General features: G+C 37.0%; 1 protein-coding gene across 12 annotated transcripts in view; it reads right to left on the reverse strand.

Moving 5' to 3' along the window:
• The window catches only part of BCAS3 (BCAS3 microtubule associated cell migration factor), a 357,486-nt gene that overhangs the window by 199,739 nt on the left and 134,207 nt on the right, over positions 1 to 23,540 (reverse strand). For 10 of the 12 annotated variants that reach the window (XR_010825687.1, XM_066979604.1, XM_066979599.1 and 7 more), the window contains exons 17-20: positions 19,993 to 20,037; positions 12,721 to 12,845; positions 11,950 to 12,115; positions 10,661 to 10,761 (exon numbers count right to left, since the gene is read on the reverse strand). Coding sequence is in view for 11 of the 12 variants with exons in the window: in XM_066979604.1 (XP_066835705.1) it covers positions 10,661 to 10,761; positions 11,950 to 12,115; positions 12,721 to 12,845; positions 19,993 to 20,037 (437 nt within the window). In the remaining variant the exon portion in view is untranslated. The remainder of the gene's footprint in view (positions 1 to 10,660; positions 10,762 to 11,949; positions 12,116 to 12,720; positions 12,846 to 19,992; positions 20,038 to 23,540) is intronic. The other 2 variants (XM_066979600.1, XM_066979597.1) reach the window with 1 other exon arrangement.

Below are 23,540 nucleotides of genomic sequence, written 5' to 3' on the forward strand. Positions count from 1 at the left end.
GAACAATAAATCATTAGTTTTACTTAGTTTTGTGTACTTCTTGAACCAAAAGGTTTTAATTTTCTCATTTATATAAATAAGCTTTACACAATTCAATTTAATTGAGAGTTATATACAAAATTCCCAATGTGCTCTTTTCTAAAGGATGTATGTTTGTCCAAATTAAGAGCAAACAAAGGCATTTGCAGACTATAAAGACTATTTGTTCTGTGCTGCCTGCCATACACACATGCATGCAGACACCCAGAAAACTTTCCTTTATTTCAACTGAAAACACAGAATTTATCATTTAAAATAAGATTCTGTAATCTAGCAGAAACAGAAACAATGTGCTCTTAACTAATTCATCAAGGCCAAAGCCTGTCCTTCATCTACGTGCAAGGGAAACAGGTATACAAACTAAACATCGCATACCCCCTGGTTTCATATAAATCACACAAACATCTGATTTTGATGCTTTTTCTGTGATTCCTAAGTTACATCTAAAATGATCACAAGTGGCTTAGAGACCTGAGGTAATCACATGCTTGTCAACAAGCTTCAGGATTACTTCTTTTAAAATTAAACTCCACAATCTGAATGATTTACTTCATGCTACTCTGGAACTACTGGCGCATTGGTTACATCACGTTACGCGTGACAAGTAGAATGTGACAGTTCTGGTCTAGGTCTACATGGCGCCACCTCAAAACCAACAGGTCCACCTCTTTTCCTTCTTACAGATAGGATCTCACTTCCCCAGAGGTCGGTTTTGTTATTCTGCAGTTGGGTGACTTGCTTCAGCAAAGCCTTTCCATGCAATTCGAGTCCAACAACCGCTGACAGAGTTTCACTGCACGCATGTTCCTGCGCCTGCCCTTCCAGCACGTAGCTCTACGACTGCTGGCTCTACCTCTGCTCAAGTTTGACAGTAAAGTGAAAACCAGATTTTGCTTTTAGACACAATTTTACAGCCACATTTAAAATAAACTGTTTGTAGTTTGGTGATATGCTTTATGTATTTTTACTTGTGGCTATATGTTAGTGAACAAAGTTCTGTTTTTAATGCATTTTTCAGCATGTAAACTTCTGCAGGAGGATTCCGTGCAAATTAAAATATACTCTTTCACCCAAAACTTCTCTCCCGTCAATTTTTTTCTAATGTTATGACTGTTTCTAATATTCTTATACGCATAAACATCATAAAATTACACTAAAAAAAATCTACAAATCAGTAACTTAGCCAGCCTAACAGTTATTTCGTAACATCAATTGACTTACAGATTTATTCATTCGTTATTTGTATATTGACCATAGTTTATTAGGTGCTTTATAGACCATCCATTCTCTGTATCAGCACTTTAATCTTAAAGGAATAGTCAGGACTGCAAGCAGGATATGAGTTCTCCTTAGGTTTTCTCCAGCTTTGATGACTGCTTTACTTGCTCCTTACTTTACACTGGTTTGACAGCCGACAGCCTGGATTTTTTTTCCCCAAAAAAGTACTAATCAGGTATTCAGACAACACCGTTACTCTTGGTCGCACCACAAGAGAGGTGAATCTCCATCGTGTTCAAGTCCCTTCCTTGTCTTAAGTTCCCACAGGAAAACCATGAAGTACAATAAGCATTTAAATCTGGGCAGAGCTAGAACCTGATATTACTCCCAGTACCGAGCACCTTAAGGCTGCTCAACACTTTAAATACTCAGACTGTGAGCAGACTATCAGTTCTGTATCAAAGGATAACCTATATATTCTGTCCTGAGTTAAAGAATAATTTCAACTGCACAAACCTGTGGTGAAATCCATCTGATGGCCATCTTTAAGGAATTATGGAAGAGGTAACTATTTCTATAATTCACTGACTTCAAAAGTATGTTTGACATTATTGTCGGGAAAATTATGTTAACCATGGATTACTGTTACAATCAAAGTATGTAGTGAGAAGTCAAGAGGCTTAGTAGTAAATTTTCAAAGCGGTGCATGGGGATTTACCCGTTTGACTCCCATTAACGTCAATAGGAGTCGCGCGGCTAAATCCCTGTACACTGCTTTGAAAACTGACCCCTTCGTGTTGATGGACCCCTCTCTAAGAAGTTCCAGATGACCATGTAAGAATAGTAAAGAACTGTTTCAGCATGTGCCCTTGTTCATTATTGTTGTTTGTACACATCTGAAAGTATTTTAATTCCTATATGCAGTGCTGTTTCCAGCATTTAGTATATAAAATACGGATTAAGATGGGCAAGTCCTCAGTAATCTGACGAAGCCATACACATGCCCATGTATATATATCAAAAAACTGACACAGGTTGGCAGCCTCCAAAACACCCTACAGAGTTAATTTTTATCCACTTTGTCTATATTATTTCACAAACAGCAATTATGGCTGAAGAACATATCAGGATTTAGTACATTGCTCATATGCAATGATGCAGCTCTTTCATGGAATGATACCTGACCTGTTTCTGTTTACCCCAATCAGTCCAATGCTCAGTCAGAAATTAAATTTGCTTCCCTTTACCACTTAATCCTGTTTCCTGTAGGGAGCAGGAAGTACAGGTTAAAATTTTAGGGAAACTTAGCTTCCCCTTAAAAAAAGACCATGAACTACAATTTCATTAGAAACATCTTTTTTTGGAGCAGGAAGGTGATCCAGATTAGCTTGCAATCTGTTATGCCCTGAAATGTAAGAAGCAAACCTGAAAATTCCATTTTCACTGTTTGTGACTACTGCCAGGAAAACCCAAATACTCAGAGAAAAAAAAAAGGAAACAGTATACTTGTTCAGTAATCTGTGGTTGATATCGTGAAAATACAAAACAAAATTTAACAAATCAGACAATATAAAAATAAAATGTATTTTTAGATATTTTTATGAAGTCAATGAAATGCATAGGGAAGAGAAGGAGTGGTGGGACCTAGGCTTATTTTAATTTGAAATGCTGAACAGAAGAATCTGTGAGAACACTACAGCAAACCTGTTTCAGTGTTGCAGTTAATAATTAGTTCTCTAAAATTCTGAAATTAGTTTTGGTGTTTGTTTTTTTTTGTATATAAAAGAAGTCCTCTACAAAATTTCAAGGAATTATATATCATTCCACAAAGATCTGGACTTTTCAGGACATCTGAACAACTCCATATAAGCTACTGATGCACAGATCCAGGAAATTCATTTACTGCATGGCAATAACAAATTACAATTTCATGAAAAGGATACACTAGCTAGAGACAATTTCAAGTAGGAAGGATAATAATGGCAATCTGAGAATCCAGAAAATATAAAAAAAATATATATAATTTCCCATCTGGATAATAAAGTTAAACATATGTACTCAAGTAAGTATGCGAAATCTCAGCTGTGTGCTGGCCGTACACAAAATACCCGAACAACACATCGCTGTTTCCCATCTTTAAGTCTATTGCTCTAACAGCTAACGCGGTTAGCTGCAATACTCTTGCTGAGAGTAGGGGTCGAAAAACCTGGCAGAATCATTCAATGTACCGAAAGGCTGTTTGTACATTTGCTCAGCACAGATGAAGGAGCACCCTCCACCCCCGCCTCCCTTCAGACTGTCCTTAGTTCTGCAAATCTTTCCTCTGTCACTCCAAACCTCCATGAACTGCGTGTGCTTTGCTGGGTCTTGCAGCTGCTGATTTAAGCCCAGACCACTCAATTGACACAATTTTGTGGACAGGCCCTCATCTGTGCTGTACAGGTGCATTGTTTAGACAACATTCATATGATCGGTGCATAAAAATTATGGCAGTTTAAATGTTAACGCACCCAGTAGCGCTTGCTCCAACCCCTCTATAGGGTTCAGAGCACAGCAGCTTGTATAAACTCAAGTGGGCTTCACCCACTTCAGCGTAAGGTCGGAGAGCTTTGTTTAGATAGCCTTCATCGGCAGATTATGTGGAACTGGCCAACTGTGCTCTGAAGTGCCACCAGTGCTGCTTCAGATCCAGTACCACCAGCAGAGACGCCGATGGGCTGCTGCGAGCACCAACTGCTCAGCCTCCTCCAGCCCAACTCGTGTCTGACCACAGCCACGCAGAGAGGTCTCAGGAACAGAGCAAGAAGGCTTTGAACACCTCGTAACTACATGATAGCATAATTGTGGTTACAGAGCAGGCTCTGGTTGTGATCAGTTTTATTATTTGAAATCGAGCTTTGTTGTGACAGACATTGAACATATACACAGCGAGATGCAGCTCTTGCCTCGCAAACCATACTATCCACACACACACACTACAGATACATACATATAAATATATATATAGTATGTGGCATGTACCGTGACAGATACTCTTTCACATCAGCAAGAGAATGAACACACTATTAAATACATACATAGAAAAGAGTGCAAGAAAAAAATAGAGGTAGAAGGCTGAGACGCAGTGGAATACTGCGACTAATCACCAGTCCCAGTTCATCAGCCTGTTATTACCTGGCTGCCATCCTGTGCTCTGCTGCACACAGAAAAAGGCCTGCAGACCAGAATGACCAGATTCCTTACTGTACCTGCGCGGCCTAACTCAAATGGCAGCACTGTGGCTATGATTACGTGCATCACAGCTTGTTTTTCATAGTATCTGTCTTCATAGCACATATTCACAGTTATTTAATACACTTTCTACTCTTATTCTGAGTCCCACTTTCCACTGCACAGCATTCACTAGTTAGATGCATGGAATTTTTATTTCCATCAGTGGAATGTATGGAAGGAATATAAAATAGGCAATAAAGAACCACAATGTTGCTTAGAAACAAAAGTCTTGCTCAGGGTGCAGAGCTTTCATACAAGGGAGCAGGAAGTGCAAACAGGATGTCAGTGTTCAGATTATCTGTATAAAGTGTGTTATCATCCACCCCAAACAAACAATGAAGAAAGGTTAAACCCCTCCCTTTGAAGACAATGAAGAGTTATTAAGTTTGACTTCTAATGAAAGCCATTTTCAGTAAAATGCAAGATATGCCTAACAGTTGGTCTAGAAATGAAAATCTGTTGTAACACCCAAAAGTCAAAGGCAGCCATAAATGTAGACCTTAATCTTTCCAGGAATCCCTTAACGAAGTCTATAAAACTGATTATATCTTCAGGCCTAACTCAAGTGCAAATTCTTACTCAGAAATAAGTAACAGCCATGGAAGTATTACTTGGAGACCAGAACAGGAACAAAGAACGAGAATACAGAGTACTGGTTCAAATCCTAAAATTGTGAAATATGAATTACATAGCATTTACAATAAGCAATTAATGAGACAGCAGAAGCCTCAGCTACATGTCCATTTTTCTGAGAGAGCAGCACAATTTCCAGAAGTGGTCAGAGTGGGATAAAGAAAACACTGCATCATTCCTTTTAACACAACAGAAATGGTCTTTGATTATTTAAAAGCCAATTGCAAAGATCTGTCTTCAAAACCTCCTATTGGAGGTTTAATAGCAAAGAGGTGCAAGTACACTTACCAGCAACACTATAGTAAAGTAGAGACTTTTGTTTTAACAAAATCTATATTTATACGATTACATTTCCTATGGTTGAGGGCAGCTGTAATTAATGGATTTCCCTCCTTCCCCTAATGCAGTCATTTGTCAATTTAAACACAGAATGTCCAATCAATTTTGATGTATTTAGTAAGCAATTTGTCAAAGAGTACTGCATACCAGTTAATATATTAATTCTTGTCACTGGCCTGCTTCTGACAACTGCAGGTTGTCTCCACAAAATTGGTCCTGATGAGTCAAAACTCTTGCCAGGAATGTGAAGGTGCCCTTTCCAGAGTCAGAGGATAGAAATAATAAATTCATTTTATTCAATACTTTTTTGGGGGAGAGCTTTTGCTCTGATTTTGAGGTGGTTTTTTTCATTAACATGTGAGTCATCCATGTTTCAGGTACCTGTAGTACAGATACCTCCAATGTTTGCATGCAGTGCTCTGCACAGCTCTCCTCCTGCTATCATGTTTGTTATGAGTGTCAGTCTAACTGTACCAGGTGAAGGTATTTATATTTTAAGAAAAAAATACAACAAGAATAAAATAGGACTATGTTTCCTTCCTTTGATGTGATTAGATTTATGAGTTGCACAGAACACAGGCAAATAAAAAGTGAATGCTAGAGACACAAATAAGATAAAATACTACGTGTTAAACCTGACAAGGGTAGGAGAGAAGCATCTAGCAACTAACACCCCACACGGAAGACCTGGAGGTTGTAATATATCTGAGGCTTCCACAATGAACTCTTACAAAAATAAGAGCAAATCTGAAATCTGCTCCACAAGAAGCTAAGGAGATTCTCAAGACTTATTTTCACTCTGACCAACTGCAAAAAGCCTGAAACATAAGCAGGACAAGCAGGTTGTAGAATTTAAAATATAAGTTCACTTTCGAGCTATGAACTTGGAGAAGAGTTCACATCTCCTGCTACCCACTTTCTCACCTCTCGCACCAGCCCTGGCTGCAACAAAGCGCTCAGGTAGACACAAACTGCATACTCTGATCCAGGTTTTTGCAGCAGATGTCACAGATGACCTCAAAGCAATCAAACAGCTGTGCTAATCCACTTACGAATACCCTTGGGATAAAGGTCTTGGACACTTGTACAAAATACTTCTTCAAACAATGGTTCCTTGTTACTTCCTCACTAGCTGTGAATGTAATTTTAAAAACCTTTAAAAATATTAAAAGCCGAGCTATGTCTAACTAAATACCTAAATGCACTATTTTTGAAACCTTCTTTTTTTTTATTACAAGAACTTAGTGGCCAGCTTCATACTTTTCAGAGACTAAAACAGATTTTGGTCCTGCGTTTTGGCATCAGCCTGCATATTTATGAAAACCTGCAAAGTATAGCCCTCCAAGCAGACTGCCAGACGTTTCATTGTTCTGTCCGTCTGCTGACAGAGGTACTCTGTGCTAAAAAGCACACTGAGTATTTTTCAATGACCCAGGGGGCAAAGGTCACTTATTATAAATGGATAATGAGACCTAATGCAATGTTCTGAGTGTGGACAAAGAAAGGGTCTATCTATACCCCCTTGTGACTTGGTCATTCAGGCTTTTATTTCCCCTGCACACTTAATGGAGCCAAACAATTGGCAGAAATGCTATACAGAAACTGAGAGAAACCGCTGTATTCTACCTCTGATAGACAGATACAAATAGTGACCCTGAAACGGCGCCAGAATTCCTCTTACCACTAACGTGGCAGACAGATGTAACATTCACCCTAAACCTCCTATTTAGCCATTTGCTGGCAATTAAACTTACTGACGGAAGTGATAGCACATCAAACCACAGGCTGCAGCTAATGTCAACTCATTACATTACTACAGGTAAGCAGAGCCAGATAACTTCGTTTTAGCGTGTATTTAGTGGGGGGAAAGCTAACAGGTGCTTTGGACTCTTTGTGTGAATCCTGTTTTGACTCCACTTTTTCAGAAAGTTCATTGAGTAGCTTGAGATATAACAAATCCAGAAGACAAATAAAACTTCAAAGAGGATCACATATACACAAATTTCTGTTAATGCTATTTTTACTATGTTCTCTATTTTTTTTGTCTCTAGTGTTTATTATTCAGTATTTTTCCACATTCCACACTCATCTTAAATAATTCCTTCTAAATGAATTAAAACCCAAATTAAAATTGTTCGCTGTAATTCAAATAATACAAATTCAGTATTTTGTTAGAATCGCTCATTCCTCTTCCATTAAAAAGATTCCAGTACAAAAATACTTGAATCGCATGGTACTTGGGCTGTTAATGATATACAAAGTGAGCCTCATCCATCCCTAATTTCAGGAGGTGGGATAAGCGTGTCTGTGTATACGAACATTAATGCTCACAGAAAGGCTTTTGTTCAGACAGTATCTATACATTACTTAAATTTCAACTGAAACCCAGAAGTATACAAACTACTTGTACTAAGTGTCCAAAATTCTCCAGACAGCATTCTGTGCTTTTGGACTTATACTGCAATAACTGCACGCGACATGCAGTAATTTATATATTTATATGCTTGACAGTCTGCAGGAGACATAGCTGAAAGACAGTCTGGAAGAGAAAGACATCAACTAGAGCACAGAATCTGGGGAGGGGGAGAAAGGAATGTGGCCTAAACAGACAAGCTGCAAGGACTCACAAACATAGCAAGCATCTGTGAATTAAAGCTCGCTTTGGAGAGCGTTTCAAGATGACTCAGTATTGCTGTTTTCCCTGAAGACACTAAGTTTGATAGTCTGGTTGTTAGATAATTCTGCAAAGCAGGAGGCCCGACAGCCCTAAAGAACAATAAATGCACACAGCAACAGACAGTATCCTTTTGTCCGAACACTCTGTCTTACACAGATATTTTAACTACTAACAGGACGGCAGGATATACATTACAGAAAACTGCTAGAATGGGGTCTTAACTCCACCTCCTTGGTGGCAGAAAACAGATGATGTTTTTCCTCACAAATACGCCTAGCTAAACGTGACTTCTTGAAACACTGCAGTTTCTGTGAGTGAACCTAAGTATGCCTTTTTTTATCTCATTATCATAAAACGCCATTATCATTTAATGCCATCACCAGCAACAGGTGCATAAGCAATGGACAAATATATAAATACCAAAATGAATCACTGGCAACATAAGCAGACTGCGTGGCAGCAGTTACCTTAAGCTACATTATGAAATTAGACCTATGCTCTGTTGTCAATAGGACTTTGACAGTCCTTGATCAAAGGCTTTGATAAAAACTACAAATGTATTTGTTGACCCGATTGTACTCAATGCTTCAAAATATTTATACAAAAATTTAGGCATAGGCTTGCGCATCTGATTTTAGACATACTCATTAGAAACAGTGATCTATTTTAAATTTACATCATAAATTATTATACAACCAGCACGCATCCTTGCAATGACCTTTCATCTCAAAGCACAACTTACATACCTGCATGTGAAAGCAAAATAACACAGAAATCTAGAAAAAAAATCTGATAGACATGCACAGCTCACTCGGTTTTGGTTGCTGTTAATTACCTCTTCAGATTATTTTCTACACTGTGAGTTTTCTTCCCTTTTCTAAGCAGCCTGGAAAAAGGAGGAACCTGGCCTTGTTGTTTTCCACATTTTGAGCTCTGAGACCATGCAACAGATGGACAGGTAGAAGTACCACATCTGATCTGGTGCCAATGTCGCTTTCACCAGTCACGTTCAGACATACTGCCTTTTGACCCAGGTGTCCACTCTGCATTTTAAATGCCTGTGTCACATAACATGCTGGGGTTAGCTGCACTGACACCTGCGCAGAGCGCCCAATATCCCCATGAGTACCTCTGCATATGCCAAGAGTTGTTCCCTTGTGAAACTTTTGACTGTTTTATCACTTCAACTTGACTACACCCTAGTTAAACAAGGAGAGACTTGCTATTGACTTAATATTCTTCTATTCCAGAGGGAAGCAGTTGCCTGAGACCCTGTCTGGAAGTAGCCAGAATCAGGATTTCCAGGGGACTGGGAAAATGCAGATGCACTCGGTTGTCACTGAATATAGAAATCACGAGAGGAAATGGCTAAAAGCAAGCGAAGTGAGAGGAGGAAAACCTGAAGACTTTAAGGCACCTAATGGTCACACCTGCAAGGCCTGCCAAGCACTCACTTTTTGCCTATGTGGTAGCCTCGTAACTTTGATTCGTATCACAAAGAAACTACATCTGCTATTCATTGCTAATATAGTTGGTTACAAGAAGCTCCTTTCTGAGGGTGAATACGTACTGAAACAAATGCATGTTCCTGCTGCACAGATGCACTCAGATCTACGCTACTACATACCTGCTTATAGGTGTGCCTACCACTTCCCAATTTCTAACGCAACATGCATTTATTCAACATAAGTTAGCAGTCAGGAGGTGCCCTACCATGTCCTTTCTTCTATAGCTTACTGTATTTTAATACAACATACGTATTTTGGTACATTATTAAAAAAGAAAAAAAAAAGGAAAGAAATTCAGAGCATTATTTCTAGCACACACTATAAAGTTTATGCACGTAAATACTTATTGTACATTCCATATGTATATGGTAAATGAGCATTTAGTTCACAAAATGGTGAACTTTTTGGCTTGTTTGCAAAGAAGCACAAAAAGTATTGAATTTTATAAGATAACAAAATTTAAAGTTAGTAAACTTTATTATAAGCCTGGCTACCAAAATTCTGTAATTATAAAATTATCTAAAGAAAGAAACAGTTACTATCCTTTTCTGGACTTTTGTCATGAATACTTAACTACATGTTTTCATTTTAAAAAATTCTTCACTGAACCTCAGCTTTTAAGGTGTTATTTTAACCTGTAAAAAGAGCTACTTTTATCCCTGTGGAATTTTATAATGGAAAACCGCAGAAACATTTTACCTTCCTGTAATTATATTATTGCCAGTACACTGCTATATTTCTGAAATAAACTGATTTCATCCTTCACGGTAAGTTGTCTCTAAATCTTCATCACATTTCAATGATATCTCCCACAAAAGCACTGCCCCTGCTAGTTCATTCACAAGGACTTTTTAGAAATTGTCTTGGACAACTGCTGCCATTTTGTTTGAGGAATGCAGGCTGAAAAACTGCTTCAGAAAGTCACACTCAGCTTAGAACTTGCACAGAAGACAAAAAGTTGTCAGCTACTTACAGCCAGCAAGAAGATACTGGTAGTACTGTACTGCATCTGCAGCCAGGAGCAGTGGATGGTTCGCATTAAATGGTGGTTGGAGTTCATTCCACTGAGGAGTTCTGAGGTAAAACACAAGACTATTAATATTTAAGCTAATACAGAGAATGTAAATCAGTGTTTCTGTCATCACATATAATTATCTATACAAGCTCAGAAAATGTTTGTAATTATTTAAATTAGCTTGTTCAAACACTGAAATACACCACAGGCAGTTGAGCAGCATGACCAAATCGCGCAGACGGTGAAGAAAAGACAATAGTTGTTTGTTGACGGCAGCATATACTGCGCACAAAAAATGACGAAGGCGTTTTAGATTAAGCTGGTAAATACGTTTAGGACCGCTGTATGTCATGCTAACGTTATTTAATATAAACACACAACGGAACCTGGGGAACTTTTTTGTTCTGTTAACTAGCATTGCTTCGATACTGTAAAGTCATTGAGCATTTACAAACTGTGAAAATAAAGCTGTGTAAAGTTATGGACTATTGATCCAATTAGAATTTTCAATTCCATTACAACCTACTCATTTCAACAATAATGGTCTAGAAGTCTGTGTTGTAATTTTAATTAGGGTGGGCCATTCCTAAATAGCTTGGTAAATCAAGTATTGATCAATCTAGTCCAGCAATAAGCAGCACTAAGGAATATAGGAGCCAAGAAAAATCGATATAAAAATATTTTAAAACATCAAAAGCACTGACAACAGTTTCTCATCAATTTTTGTTTACTTTCCTCCACATGTCAGGAATAATTTCTTCAACTATCTCAAGAAATGCTACCTTCAGCTACTTACAGGATAACTTGCCTAACTCTGCAATGCTTCATCTTGGAAACCTCACACATGTCTCATGGCAGAATTCTGTATTTTAACACTATTAAAATAATTAAAATATACAATTAAATATACAATACACAACTAAAATAATTGTTTCTAGTCCTTTTATAAAAAAAAAAGTACAGTCCGATCATTTAAAATCACCAGTTGATAAAGATCTCTATTCCATGTTCATGTAGCTCCATGTCTACAGAAGTATTTGAATGACAAGCTCCCAATCAGACATAGAAGCACTAACAGAACCACATCCTAAGTCAGGCTCGAATTTGAGAGACTTCACTTTCAATGAAGAACGGTAGGATAAAAATAAGGGGGAAAATCATGGTGTGGTTCATCCATCCCTTCCAAAGAAAGAATTCATAATCATTTTCTGGACAAAAAGGAGAAAAAAGTAAAAGAAATGAAGTACCTAACCAAAGTCCAGCTGGCTCTTGGGCACGTCATCATTTCCAAGGGTGTGTCATCACTAATCTTCGGAGCGGTGCTGAGTGGACGTGGTTCCAATACGTGCTCCACCAGGCTGCCGTAGCAGCTGATAATATACAGTGACTCCACTACAAACTGTTTCGATTGATCTGTTTGAAAAAAGAAAGAAAATCTTATTGCAATACAAGAGCAGAAACAGATTATTTTTTTAACAGAAATAGTAGACTCCTTATTCTTGTAAGTCACTTAACTTAATAAACTTGTGGTAAAATATATGAATTAAAAGGAGTGGAAGGCCTGGAGAGACAAAGAGAAAATCATACAAAGCAGAGTTAATTTCTCCCTTGCTTCAGAGAAATATAAATACCACGTGTAAGAGTAGGTGGAATGTTTTCTCACCAACATGTATTCAATTAACTACATTGACAAACATGTCTGCTTTAGCAAAGGTATCTCACCTTTACCTCCCAGCTTTTTATGGGAAGCTTCACACAGTATCTTTGGATTGTACTATCAAAGTTTGTTTTCTGTCTATATATAACATTATAAATCATAGTGGTTCATTTCGCTAATTAAAATTTCCTGTAAATTGTCCTATTTACCTAAATTATCTCAACTGCAAGCCCATAAAAATCTTCATTGATATGGAATTTCAGAAACAAAATCACCCAATATGCTCACAAGTTACCACAAAATGAGAAAAAAACATGGCATTTAAATTTAAATGCAAATCCTAGATGTGAAATATACCTACCTTTTTCTCTTTTCAGCCCTGGATTGTTTGCAAACCATGACCTTGATGATCCAAAGACTGCAGCAACACAAAACTCTCCTCCCATAGACTTACTGGGTGAAATTTGTGGAGCTGGTTTGGTTTTGCTTAAGGAAAAAAGAAAATAAAATTATGAAAGTTTATTCTCAGAAATTAAGATGTCCTTTGCTTAACAGTCGTTCTCAGACATAAATTCAGAAGTGCTGAATATCTGCAGTTCCCATAAGATTTAGCAGGATTTACGGATGCTTAGTGTTTCTGGATAATAGATTCCAAATTCCCCTTGATCACTGGACTCATTAACTTGAAGAACAGCACTGGCTCATAATGAAGAGTTGGTTGGACTGTTTGAAAGACCCAATATTGAATATTTGCATTCAATAGAAACAACTTCTTATGTGAATATAAACATTTATAATTACAAGTCCTTTGGGAATGAAAATATAGATGCTGGGTCAGTCATTTAGGTGGTTGATTATTTTCTTGCATTTTAAAAAGATACTTAGAAATAATGGTAAAATTGACTGCTGATAAGCTGGCACAGTACTGATGCCACTGAAACCATTAAAAGAGATGTGACATGGGCAAAAGGGTAAGAGGGAACAACATGCGGAGGATACAAGGAAAGGGAAACAATACATACACTCATGTGCTACATGTTAAAACAAATCAGCAATTATATCAGATAAAAAGAGATTAAGAAAAATTCTCATCTGAAACTCCACAATATGCATATAGCAGGTGTAGTGGTTTATAATTATTTCATTGAAACGTCATGTCATGTTTGTATTTTCTTCTTCAGCTCCTTACATGAATCTGATGCAATATTCTGGTTTGTATAAATTCAGAACTTCTCAGAGCACTGCCCATTTCCTTAGTTAATTACACCTGGATTTCATCCTTTCCTTAACGGAAAAGCTGTTTGAGAAGTTCACGCATGATTCCTTCTCTGTTCCATTTTTTTCCCATTTTTGTAAGTTATCTCCCTTTCTTTTATTCTGTTTCACTGCTCCCTTCTCTTGCTACCTCTCCTCTCCCTCCTTTCCTTTTTTCTTCTATTAATTTCTTGTTCCACAGTATATCAGCCTCTATTATACTGTCACATTCTTATTCATTTTTAAGTAATACTCTTCAGTCCCAAGAGTGTGTGTATATATGAATGTGCAAACACATTACTGCAGTATTATGAACTTTAGCAGCAGAAAAATACTTTAAAGTGGCAAAAAGCAATTCAAACACTATGCAGAAGTATAATGATATTTAATTCATGATACTCTTTTTTTGTTGATAATTACAAATTACTTGTATATGGGTGAAGTGGTTCAACAGAATGAACCAACAGGGATACTGAAGCAGGAAAAGACTTAATATCCCAAATCAATCTAATGAAAAATAACGTAAGAAAAGCATTCTAAACTATGATTATTCTACAAGCTGGGCTCCTCTAGAACTTCTGCACCTGGCTGCAGAGACCGTACCTGTCTAAAGACTTATCTTGGTCCCCTAAAGCTCAAGCCAGATCTCACTGAAATACGTGGCAAAACTCTCCCTGATCTCAAACACTTAATTTCCTTCCAACAACTCCAGCAACTAGCTGTAGTAAGTGACACGTGTAAAATATGGCATATGGTTAAAAACACATAGCCTCCTTGATTACTGTCATGCAATTGGAAACATTTACAATTGCCTTCTACTTGAAGCAGCAAATACTTTTTCTATACATACTGGAAATGAGGTCACATGAAAATGGGAGAAAAAAACTAATTGTTTGCACTTGCACTGTATTTTCAGCCAGGTTTCTGAAAGGGATTTAAAAAAATTGTAGTTGAGCTTCCCAACACTTTGTAAAGTGCTGCTCAGCCACTTTTACAGATGGACCCACTGAAGCACAGAGGAGCCAAGCTACCTGCCATAAATCACACATACGGCAAGTCTATGGTCACGTTTTAGTTAAAAACAAAACAAAACAAAAAACACCACCACCAGCAAAAAAAAAAAAAAAACAACAACACAAATACAAGACCTTTCAAAAGGAATTCCATTACACTAACCAGAATCAATGGAAATATTCAGATGAACTTTCATAGACTTAGACCTGTCCTGAAGATCTTGCACTTACATGAGAAGCTAGAACGTCCCCAAAGAGCAATTGCAATTTATAGTCAGTAACTCTGATATTGAACCACCACAAAGCACTTAATATCCAACTGTTACAACTGCAATTACAGATTACTGGGTCAAAAATCTGTGTTCCAAAAAGTTCCTGACTATAAATATATTACCTCGTTTCCAGTGTCACTTCACAATCTATATTAGAATATTTAATTTATATTAACATATTATTATTTATGGCTCATTAAAATTCACAGTAGACTTCTCTCACTTTTAATAGTTATCTGCCAGAGAAAGCGTATTTTTAACCAGTTTTGTAACAAATTGTGTATCAATAACTATTTTTAGTTCTCATCTCCCAAATATTCGTACACTGGTAACTCCTGCAGAAATGACAATGTAAATGAATGCACTAATGCCAATCTTGTTACTTACTGATCTATACTTCATTCAGTAAATGATTGTATTTAATGTAGAACAAGGCTATCCAGGACAGCATTACTCCTCAGTTAATGCAAAGCAAACTGTGAGTATAGATATGATTCAGTTGTATTCACTTTCTCCTAGAAACTCTTGAAAGTAACATTTCTATACTATTCTGATATCCTTAACATTCTGAATATTTACACAACACAATCTGAGATTATTAAAATAATTTAAAATGGAAAAAAAAAACTGGGAGCAAATTCTATTCTCACCTACAAACTCGTGCAAGCTTCAACAGAGACATAATGACTTCAACCATTTCTTCAAGCCTTTAATCAGAAGTGAATCTGGGACTCTTAACAATAAATTACAAAATCTTTGCTGGGATCTGCACACTCTTAGCTCCAAAGACCTAAGCTCAACCAAATACGGATATAAACAACATTGGAGGAAATGGTCTAAACTACATTCTATTTACACCATGTCTTTAAAATGTACATCTTTCAAGGCACGCATTTAAGTGTTGGTTTCGGTGCCAAAACATTTTCCATTCAAGAATGATGTTTTGTAGACAGAAAGAGCAGACCTTGTAAAACACGATTACTCATGTGGTTAAACTTAGTCCTGCTAAAAACAAAAACCAAGACCTACTAGTGCATCATATTGGTTTCTACATATTTCTGAAAAGAGTGCAGAGATGTCAACAACTCTACACTGAAAACTATTGCAAGTAAAGAATCTTTCATTTTACCACCATCTAACTTTAATCCCTGAGTTTTCATCAATACATTCCAACTCAATTTTCTTTCTTTCAATGGATCTCAAAAGCCAAGTTACGTTCCGTAACAGTAATGCCATTAGAAAAATCTGTTTTCATGTCATTATATTTTAACAACTTGGAAACTATAAATCCTCATTATTATGTAGATGCAAACACCCTCTCAGCCTTATAAATGATAACCAAACAATAATGTTGAAGGTAGGTGGTGAATGACTTGTTTCTGCTATGAACTCCTGCTCTTTACTTGCTCTCCGCCTGTCAGCACTTCATAAATTATTCCAAGAACTGAAATTAAGGTACATTTCGCCTCACTTTTAAAAACGGTTAATTTAAAGGAATCTTCACAATTGCTAACTTTCAGAGTATTATGCCATATTTTTTACTAAAAGTGGTTATGATGCAGGAAGAAGTGCAGGTTGTTGGGAATCAACACTACCAAATAAAAAAGATGACCAAAGCATTCACTCTCTTAATTTTGATCTTGCACCTTGAGAAACAACAGCACTATAAGGCATATGGAGGATGAAACGTCAAGTAGACTTTTTCCTGTCATAGTCTACCCAACTGTGTAGCTACACCAAGAATTCACCAAGACACCACAGTATTTTTATCCCAATTTTATCAGTGCAGAAACCTACAGCAGGTGGTTAAAAAAAAAAATCCCCAAACCAAAAATAACGCAGAAAGGGCAAACTGTCCCAGTGTGTATCTGTGAAAAAGAACCTTTTCTGCTTATCTCCCTTGGGGTGGGGTGGGGCAGAATGTCGGTTTTTCCTCTATCACCTGAGCAGATCTTGCCCATAAAAGCAGAGATGGAGGCTCTCAGGCAGGCCCAGGCCTGGGTTCCAGAAAGCTTTTGCTGCTCCCTGCAGCTCCTCTGCAAGAAGCCCTGGCATGGCAAAGGACCAAAGAACTGCAATACACACTTGGGCTTCCTTCAGTTTGGGGTTCCTTCAATTTCACAGTGAGCTCTGCTGCAGGAAGAACGAATAAATCAGCGTGTGGAGGAGAAAAGGGAAGGAGACCACAAGTGTCCCCCTGCCCCACCACACCAATCCCCCTCCGGCCTCAACACAACGTGGTGCTCGTAGGCTGGGCAGCGCTGTACGTACGAGAGAGACCCAACAGATGAGCTGTAGTACAAGAGCAATAAAAACCCTTTTGTCAAATTAAAGTCAAATTTATCTCAAACTCCAGCTAAATACCAAGATATTTGGGGAAATCTGTGTTGCTGATACTAATTAACTTCATTTTGGAGGATTATTCCAATTTTAAATACAGGAACACTGAGATATGGACGCATACGTGTCCAGTGAAAAACATACGTAAGCATTTTCTACTGAAATAGCATAAAAAGTGATGGCAACAAACTGAATAAAATTAAGACATCATTTTGTCATCTCTTTAAGAAAACAAAAACTTGCAGCAGTAGCATTCAAGTTCTTTCATACTTTCATACTGACAATGCAACAAGAAAAGATTAAGAGCTGCTGGAACAATTCAGTGCTACCGCTCCCTGGCTTTTGTAACTAATCCTAAATTTTGCCACAGCTTCTGAAAATATGCTATGTCTTTATAAAAATTTTAACTAATGATAATATCTTAACCAGTTTTCATTTATTATTATTTTTCCACTTTATGGAAGAAAGAATAAGAATTAATAATATTAAAACATTTTGAAAACCGTAGGCAACTACTGAAAAATCAAAGGCTACACAATACAGCTATGGAGTGTTCCTCAATGTCCCTCAAAATACTGCTGGCTTTTAAATTCATCTTTAATTTCATACACTCAAACAACTGACATGAGTTTAAAAAAATAAATAAATTGCACATACATGATATTAAGAAAATTATTTACAAATTCAAATATTATCTATAAAATAGGATGATTCTTGTTCTCTGCAGCCTCTATTTGGTTTTATATTACCAATAAATAGGCTTCAAAAATGTCAGATTCCTAAAAACAAAGGCACATATCTGTAAGTCACTACACAATTAATCCACAGATAAACACACTGAAATGGAAACATCCGGTTTGGGAAGGTGGAAGTTTTATCTTGACTATGTAAGCTGCCACAAAAGTATCAGAGAAAAATATTGCATGAAATTTGCAATTAAAAAATGTCTGTAAAAAACCTATCTGTCTCAAAATACATTTTAATTAATTTATCTTTGTGCCTAAAACAAGAAAAGAAAGACATGTTTCCAGTTGTCAAAGCATGAATAAAACAAGAGAAAGCAAGAAAGAAATGGTAGGCTCCTTTATTCACCAGGCAGTAAGCTGTCAAATCTCCATTCATTTTGTTTACATAATTTAGGACTCATTAAGACTTTAATGGAAACAACATGATTTCTTCCCCCACCCAAAGTGTGTTTTTTATCCTAATTTCTCTGTAGGCTAGTAAAGACCATATTTGTGAGCTAGCACCGGCATTAAACAAACCACAAAACAGTCTTGTGAAAGACAGGCAACGATTTTTGAGTCTATTTCATATATTCCCCTCTTTAATCTAGGCCTTTTAATCTTGCTTCCATCTAAAATCATTTCTGGTTGACAAGCCTCTCTGCCTGGCTTTGCTGAAACTCCGGGAGCCTGCTTTATGAAGGCAGCAACCAGTACATCCATTTGCTAAGACAATCCACATTCAAAACTCTTCTTCCAGAGCCTTTTCAGTTCTTAGATCCGCATCAGACAAAAAAACTTCGATGCATCATAAACTACATTTAGAAATGGTTCTTAGGAAGACTGCTTCACTAACCAGATACCATGCTGTGCTATAAGCTCCTTCCCACATAATATTCATGTAGAAGTGATTCTCCAGGAGTAAGGAAATGGCAGATTTCCTTTAAAAGTGTCATGTTTAGTACCTTTGCTTTTCTGGTGTTTGGTATAGCTTACATATCCTTCATTAGCTGTCCTCTGCCATTCTCTAAGAACTCTGCATCCTAATGAAGCTCTTACCAAGTTCCTTCTGCTGAAAACAGTATTTTGACAGAGACATAAGGGGGTGATACAAGAGGAACAGACTACCATTAGTAGAATCAAGAGCCACAAACAAATATTCTAGCAAAGACTGACAGAGAGAGCTGATAAGTACCCTTTGCTAAAATGAAGAACCAACAAGAAAAAAAAATGCCTCCTGCTTAAAAGTTTCTAAATTTTGTAAGGAAGCCTTAGGACCTTCAAACTTCTTCCATTCTTGCTGCTTCAACCACCTAACCCTCACCTCATTATGAAAAGGTGACTGGAGGTTACTTAGCACTGTATGCAACTCAAGAGTTCTTTTTCTTTTGTCTTTTATAATATGCTGCAATTTTACGCATTTAAACCAACACCTTTCATTATTTCAAATATCCATATTTTAAAGGATCTGTGGTTTGTTTTTTTCTCAGGTGTGATAAGCATTTTTTGTATTTTATTTTCATAGTGCCCACTTTACTTGCTTCATCTCTCTTACTGCAATACTCTACCGTCCACTCATTGCTAATCTGGCTTATCGGGAGGTCATCATCGACGTTTGCTGTCTGCAAGGAACTTAGTGCTACTGTAACAAGGGAAGCTATACAGAAAAAAAGAGACCTGCTTTGGAAAGATATTGCAATCACTTTTGCCTGCTGGGAAAATATTTTATTTTTTCAGCTTCTTTGCTACTTAAAAATTAAATGCTCCCTCAAAGGTTAAAGAAAGAAAAAATAAAGACGAGACAAAAAGAAAAGGTGAATGCATTTGTTTGACAATGCTTGATGGTGAATACACATCCACAGTTTAAAAGTGAAATTACGCAGTGCTTCCACCTATGAATCAGCCATGCAGTAAACAAATTTGAAAAAAAATATAATATATCCCAAATTAAGAAGTCTAAACACAGAGTTATTTTTAGTGAGAACAGCAAATGAATTATAGGCATGCTGGGATTGAACTGGGAACTCACCATGGAGCTTTTATGGAAAAACATCCTGCTCCAAACAGGTAAGGTCTTCACGTAAAGGGGAAAAATGCACAGAAATTAGATGAAAACTCAATTACCAACAAGTACACTGTACATCATGCTATTAAGATTTATGCAGAAGGTAAACAAAAGAATTTTTATAACCGTTCATGATGCCCTGGAAGAGATGTAGACCTCTCATGTAACCAGCATGCTGACACTCACAAAGGGAACAAGTGCCCACGTGAACGGTCCCACTGACAACGCAACCACCCACAGAAGCAGGAGCTCACAGGGTAGGCTCTCCATGCACGACTGCTGTGACAAACGTAATGCATCAGGTGCAAACAGGTTTTGATGTTATAATTCAAGTTAGACACAGTTTAGTTCTCCTTCCTGAAACCTGCAGACAAATCTGAGGCAAATGCAGTCAAGAGCCTTAAACAGACATTGAAGTCATAATTACTAGACAAAGAAAGTAGATTAGCATCAAGACAAACAACCTTGTGGGTATTCCCCATGAACCACTGAAGGTCTGTGTGGGACATTTTTACAAATTTACTGAAAAGAAGTGTGTCCTAAGCGAAAAAGACTACAGGTACAAGGCACTCCTTCTCTTAGGGAAGTTCCCCAGCCCTTTTCCTAGGATAGAAATACGCTATTAAATTAAAAATCTTCAGCAACTGTACAACACAGAAATCTTGTTCCCCCATTTATAAGCTTGCATGGAATGCAGGAAAGAGAACCCTAACTTACTTCAAACGTATTTGATGTTAGAAATCACCTGATTTAGACCTTAACGTTTTTGGCCACTCACTAATTTATCTACACTATTTTTTTGGTTGTTGTTCATGTATTTTGCACACTGTATACTTCTTGGAGTGGTATCACACCCCATTAATTTTAGTGCATTTTGAATGGAATTTTCCCTTGTTTACACGACAGGCCATAGCCATAGTGACATTTGCATAAAATCTGAAAAGCAGGAGCAGGAGGTAAATTTAGAGCTACTCACATGCTCACGGCTTCTTTGATTCTCATTTGGGATGTAACGTTATCCACAAAATTACTGAATAATTGATTTTGTAAATGCCAATGTGTCATTTTTCTTTTCATGCTCTGACTCAGGGATAAATTCTGGCTAGTTGAAACAAGTAAAAGTATTTTCAGGCAATCAACTAAACAGAGAAGGTCTGTCATTGAGAGATATATAAAGCCATAAGCCTACACAAAAGTACACCAGCACAAAAAAAAATAAATAATAATTCTAGAAACTAAATTTGCCACGAGAGCAACATCAACGAATGCAGAATCCTCTTAGAAAAAAAATAGGTGAAGGTAGAAAACTAAGACATATATTCTTCTACATCCAAAGATATAAAAATCTAATAAAAATTAGAATAGTGTGGGAAAAAACCCATCCTCCTTCCTTCCCGCTTTTTTATTAGTAATATTGGTCAAAAACCAATTTGAAGATCTTTAAAACTCTGTGTAACAGACTACCTTTTAAATGTTTGTATTTAAATAAATGCTTGGTTACCACTTTAGGGGAGAGAGCTCATTTGGTGGAACCGTCTGCCTTTCTGGATGCAATGTATCATATTTGAATAGTGATAAAAGCCAATTAAATTGCATGCACTGGATGAATTGCATGTAGTGTATGAACTGTAGGATGTCCTATAAAGTCAATATTCAGTCCCTAACTGAGTTGAAGGCCATTCTAATAGCTCAACATAAGATTACCACAGCACTATTACACCATTTAAATATTTAATGGAAAGCGAAGATTTTTGCATAATCCATAGCCAATGCAATTTAAAACCCAGAACCGATCTTGTGTACATTTGAAGAGTCACTGGAGAGTGGTCAAATCTGACTGGGAGCTTGGAGTTTCTAAATTATGATCCTGGACGTTTGGCAAGTCATTTTTTTTCTGCCTGCCTCAGTTTCTCTGTCTGCAAAAAGCAGGCAAATGATGTTTCCATGAGCTCATCAGAACAGTTGAGAAGGTAACAGTCTTTGTATTTAGCTCACCATGCAGTGTTGACCCAATTACATTTTCAAATCAACTAATTCCTCTAGTTTAAATACAAATTGACTTAGGTGGATACACAGACTTCCATGAAGGGTGTTTTCTTGTGTTTTTCTTTGGTTTTAGTTTTGGTTTGGTTTGGTTTTTGTTTTGTTGCTGTTGTTTTTACATAGATTCAAAATCTTGTGTTAAAAAGAAAAAGTAATTACACTTCAAAAGTCTAAGGTATCGTCTTAATAATTAGCTGTAAGTTTTAAAGACAGAATATAGCTTTTTTTTTATGTTCATGAGATCCAATTTTTTTTAAAATGACCATTTTTTTCCTATGATATTTGTTTAAGCACTTTTTTTCAGTATTTCCTCCATACAGTACGGATGGTATGTTAATGGACGGTCTGGGGGGGGAGGAGAGAGAGTACAAATTACAGGATAACCCAACCTTGAAAAGACAGCACCAGATGGCTACGCTCGGTGACAGTAACAGAGCAATGCCAAAGCAAAAAACTCACTGAGGTTCTCTGTTCTCATAGCTACTGGGGACTTCTAAAGGAAAATTATTAAATGAAGATGATTTATGGTTCAAAATTTCAATAGCATTTTCTTAGCTTGTTTTCTGATTTGAGTTTTATCAAATTCAAAACTGAAATATTGTTTAATAAAAGCTTGCAACTATTTAAGCCTTGAATATACTGTGCACTCACTCTGATCCTCATTGCTATCATGTTGCCATCTGAAGTGAGAATCCTTCCATGAACACTGACATTTGAACAATATTTAGTGCAAGTGGCCATATTTTGTATCAATTGCAAATCATTACACTAGGTGCTTTATTACCAAACGTTTTTTATAAAAGCTTAAAGTGGCACAAAACACGTCTCTGGAATGTGCTTGAAAGAGAGTGTCTGGCTGCAGCATGCAGGCAAGCTGACCTATTTTACTGAATTCTTTAGCTTTACTTTTAATATTTTCTTGACTTTTTTAGTTATCGTTGCCTACTTAAATGTATTACAACATCATCACTTTGCACTCCTTATTTTTGTTTGCCTCAGTAGTAGAACCTGGGCTCAATGAAGCTCTTAGTCAAAATAAAACAAATGGGTATCAGTGATGTATGATACATGTAATATAAGCAATCAGAAGCAGTAAAATGAAAGTATCTCGGCCTGCTGCAACATCAGCCACTTCACTTATTCTTCTCCTCACTGGGGGTGGAATGAGGTATGAAAATGGGGAATGGGATGAAGAATGGATGAAGTTCCGTGCTTTAAAACTCACTATTTTTTGGATGGAAAAAAAAAAAAAAGGTTTGTTTCTTTTCCTGCAAGGTGCATTGGATATCTCTGTTTTGGTAAGACCCAACTGATGCAGGTCACATCCTGGCATTTCACTAGATCTATAATGAATTAGAGAATAAAGTATGATACAAATACAATGATCATACCCCTTGAGATAGTTAAAACAAATGCTGCTGTCAGAGAAGACAACTTTTAAAACAGTTTTTCGTTTTGTGCAATGACTC

The sequence above is a fragment of the Anser cygnoides genome, chromosome 18 (genome assembly GCF_040182565.1).
Source record: "Anser cygnoides isolate HZ-2024a breed goose chromosome 18, Taihu_goose_T2T_genome, whole genome shotgun sequence".
Classification (NCBI taxonomy): domain Eukaryota; kingdom Metazoa; phylum Chordata; class Aves; order Anseriformes; family Anatidae; genus Anser; species Anser cygnoides.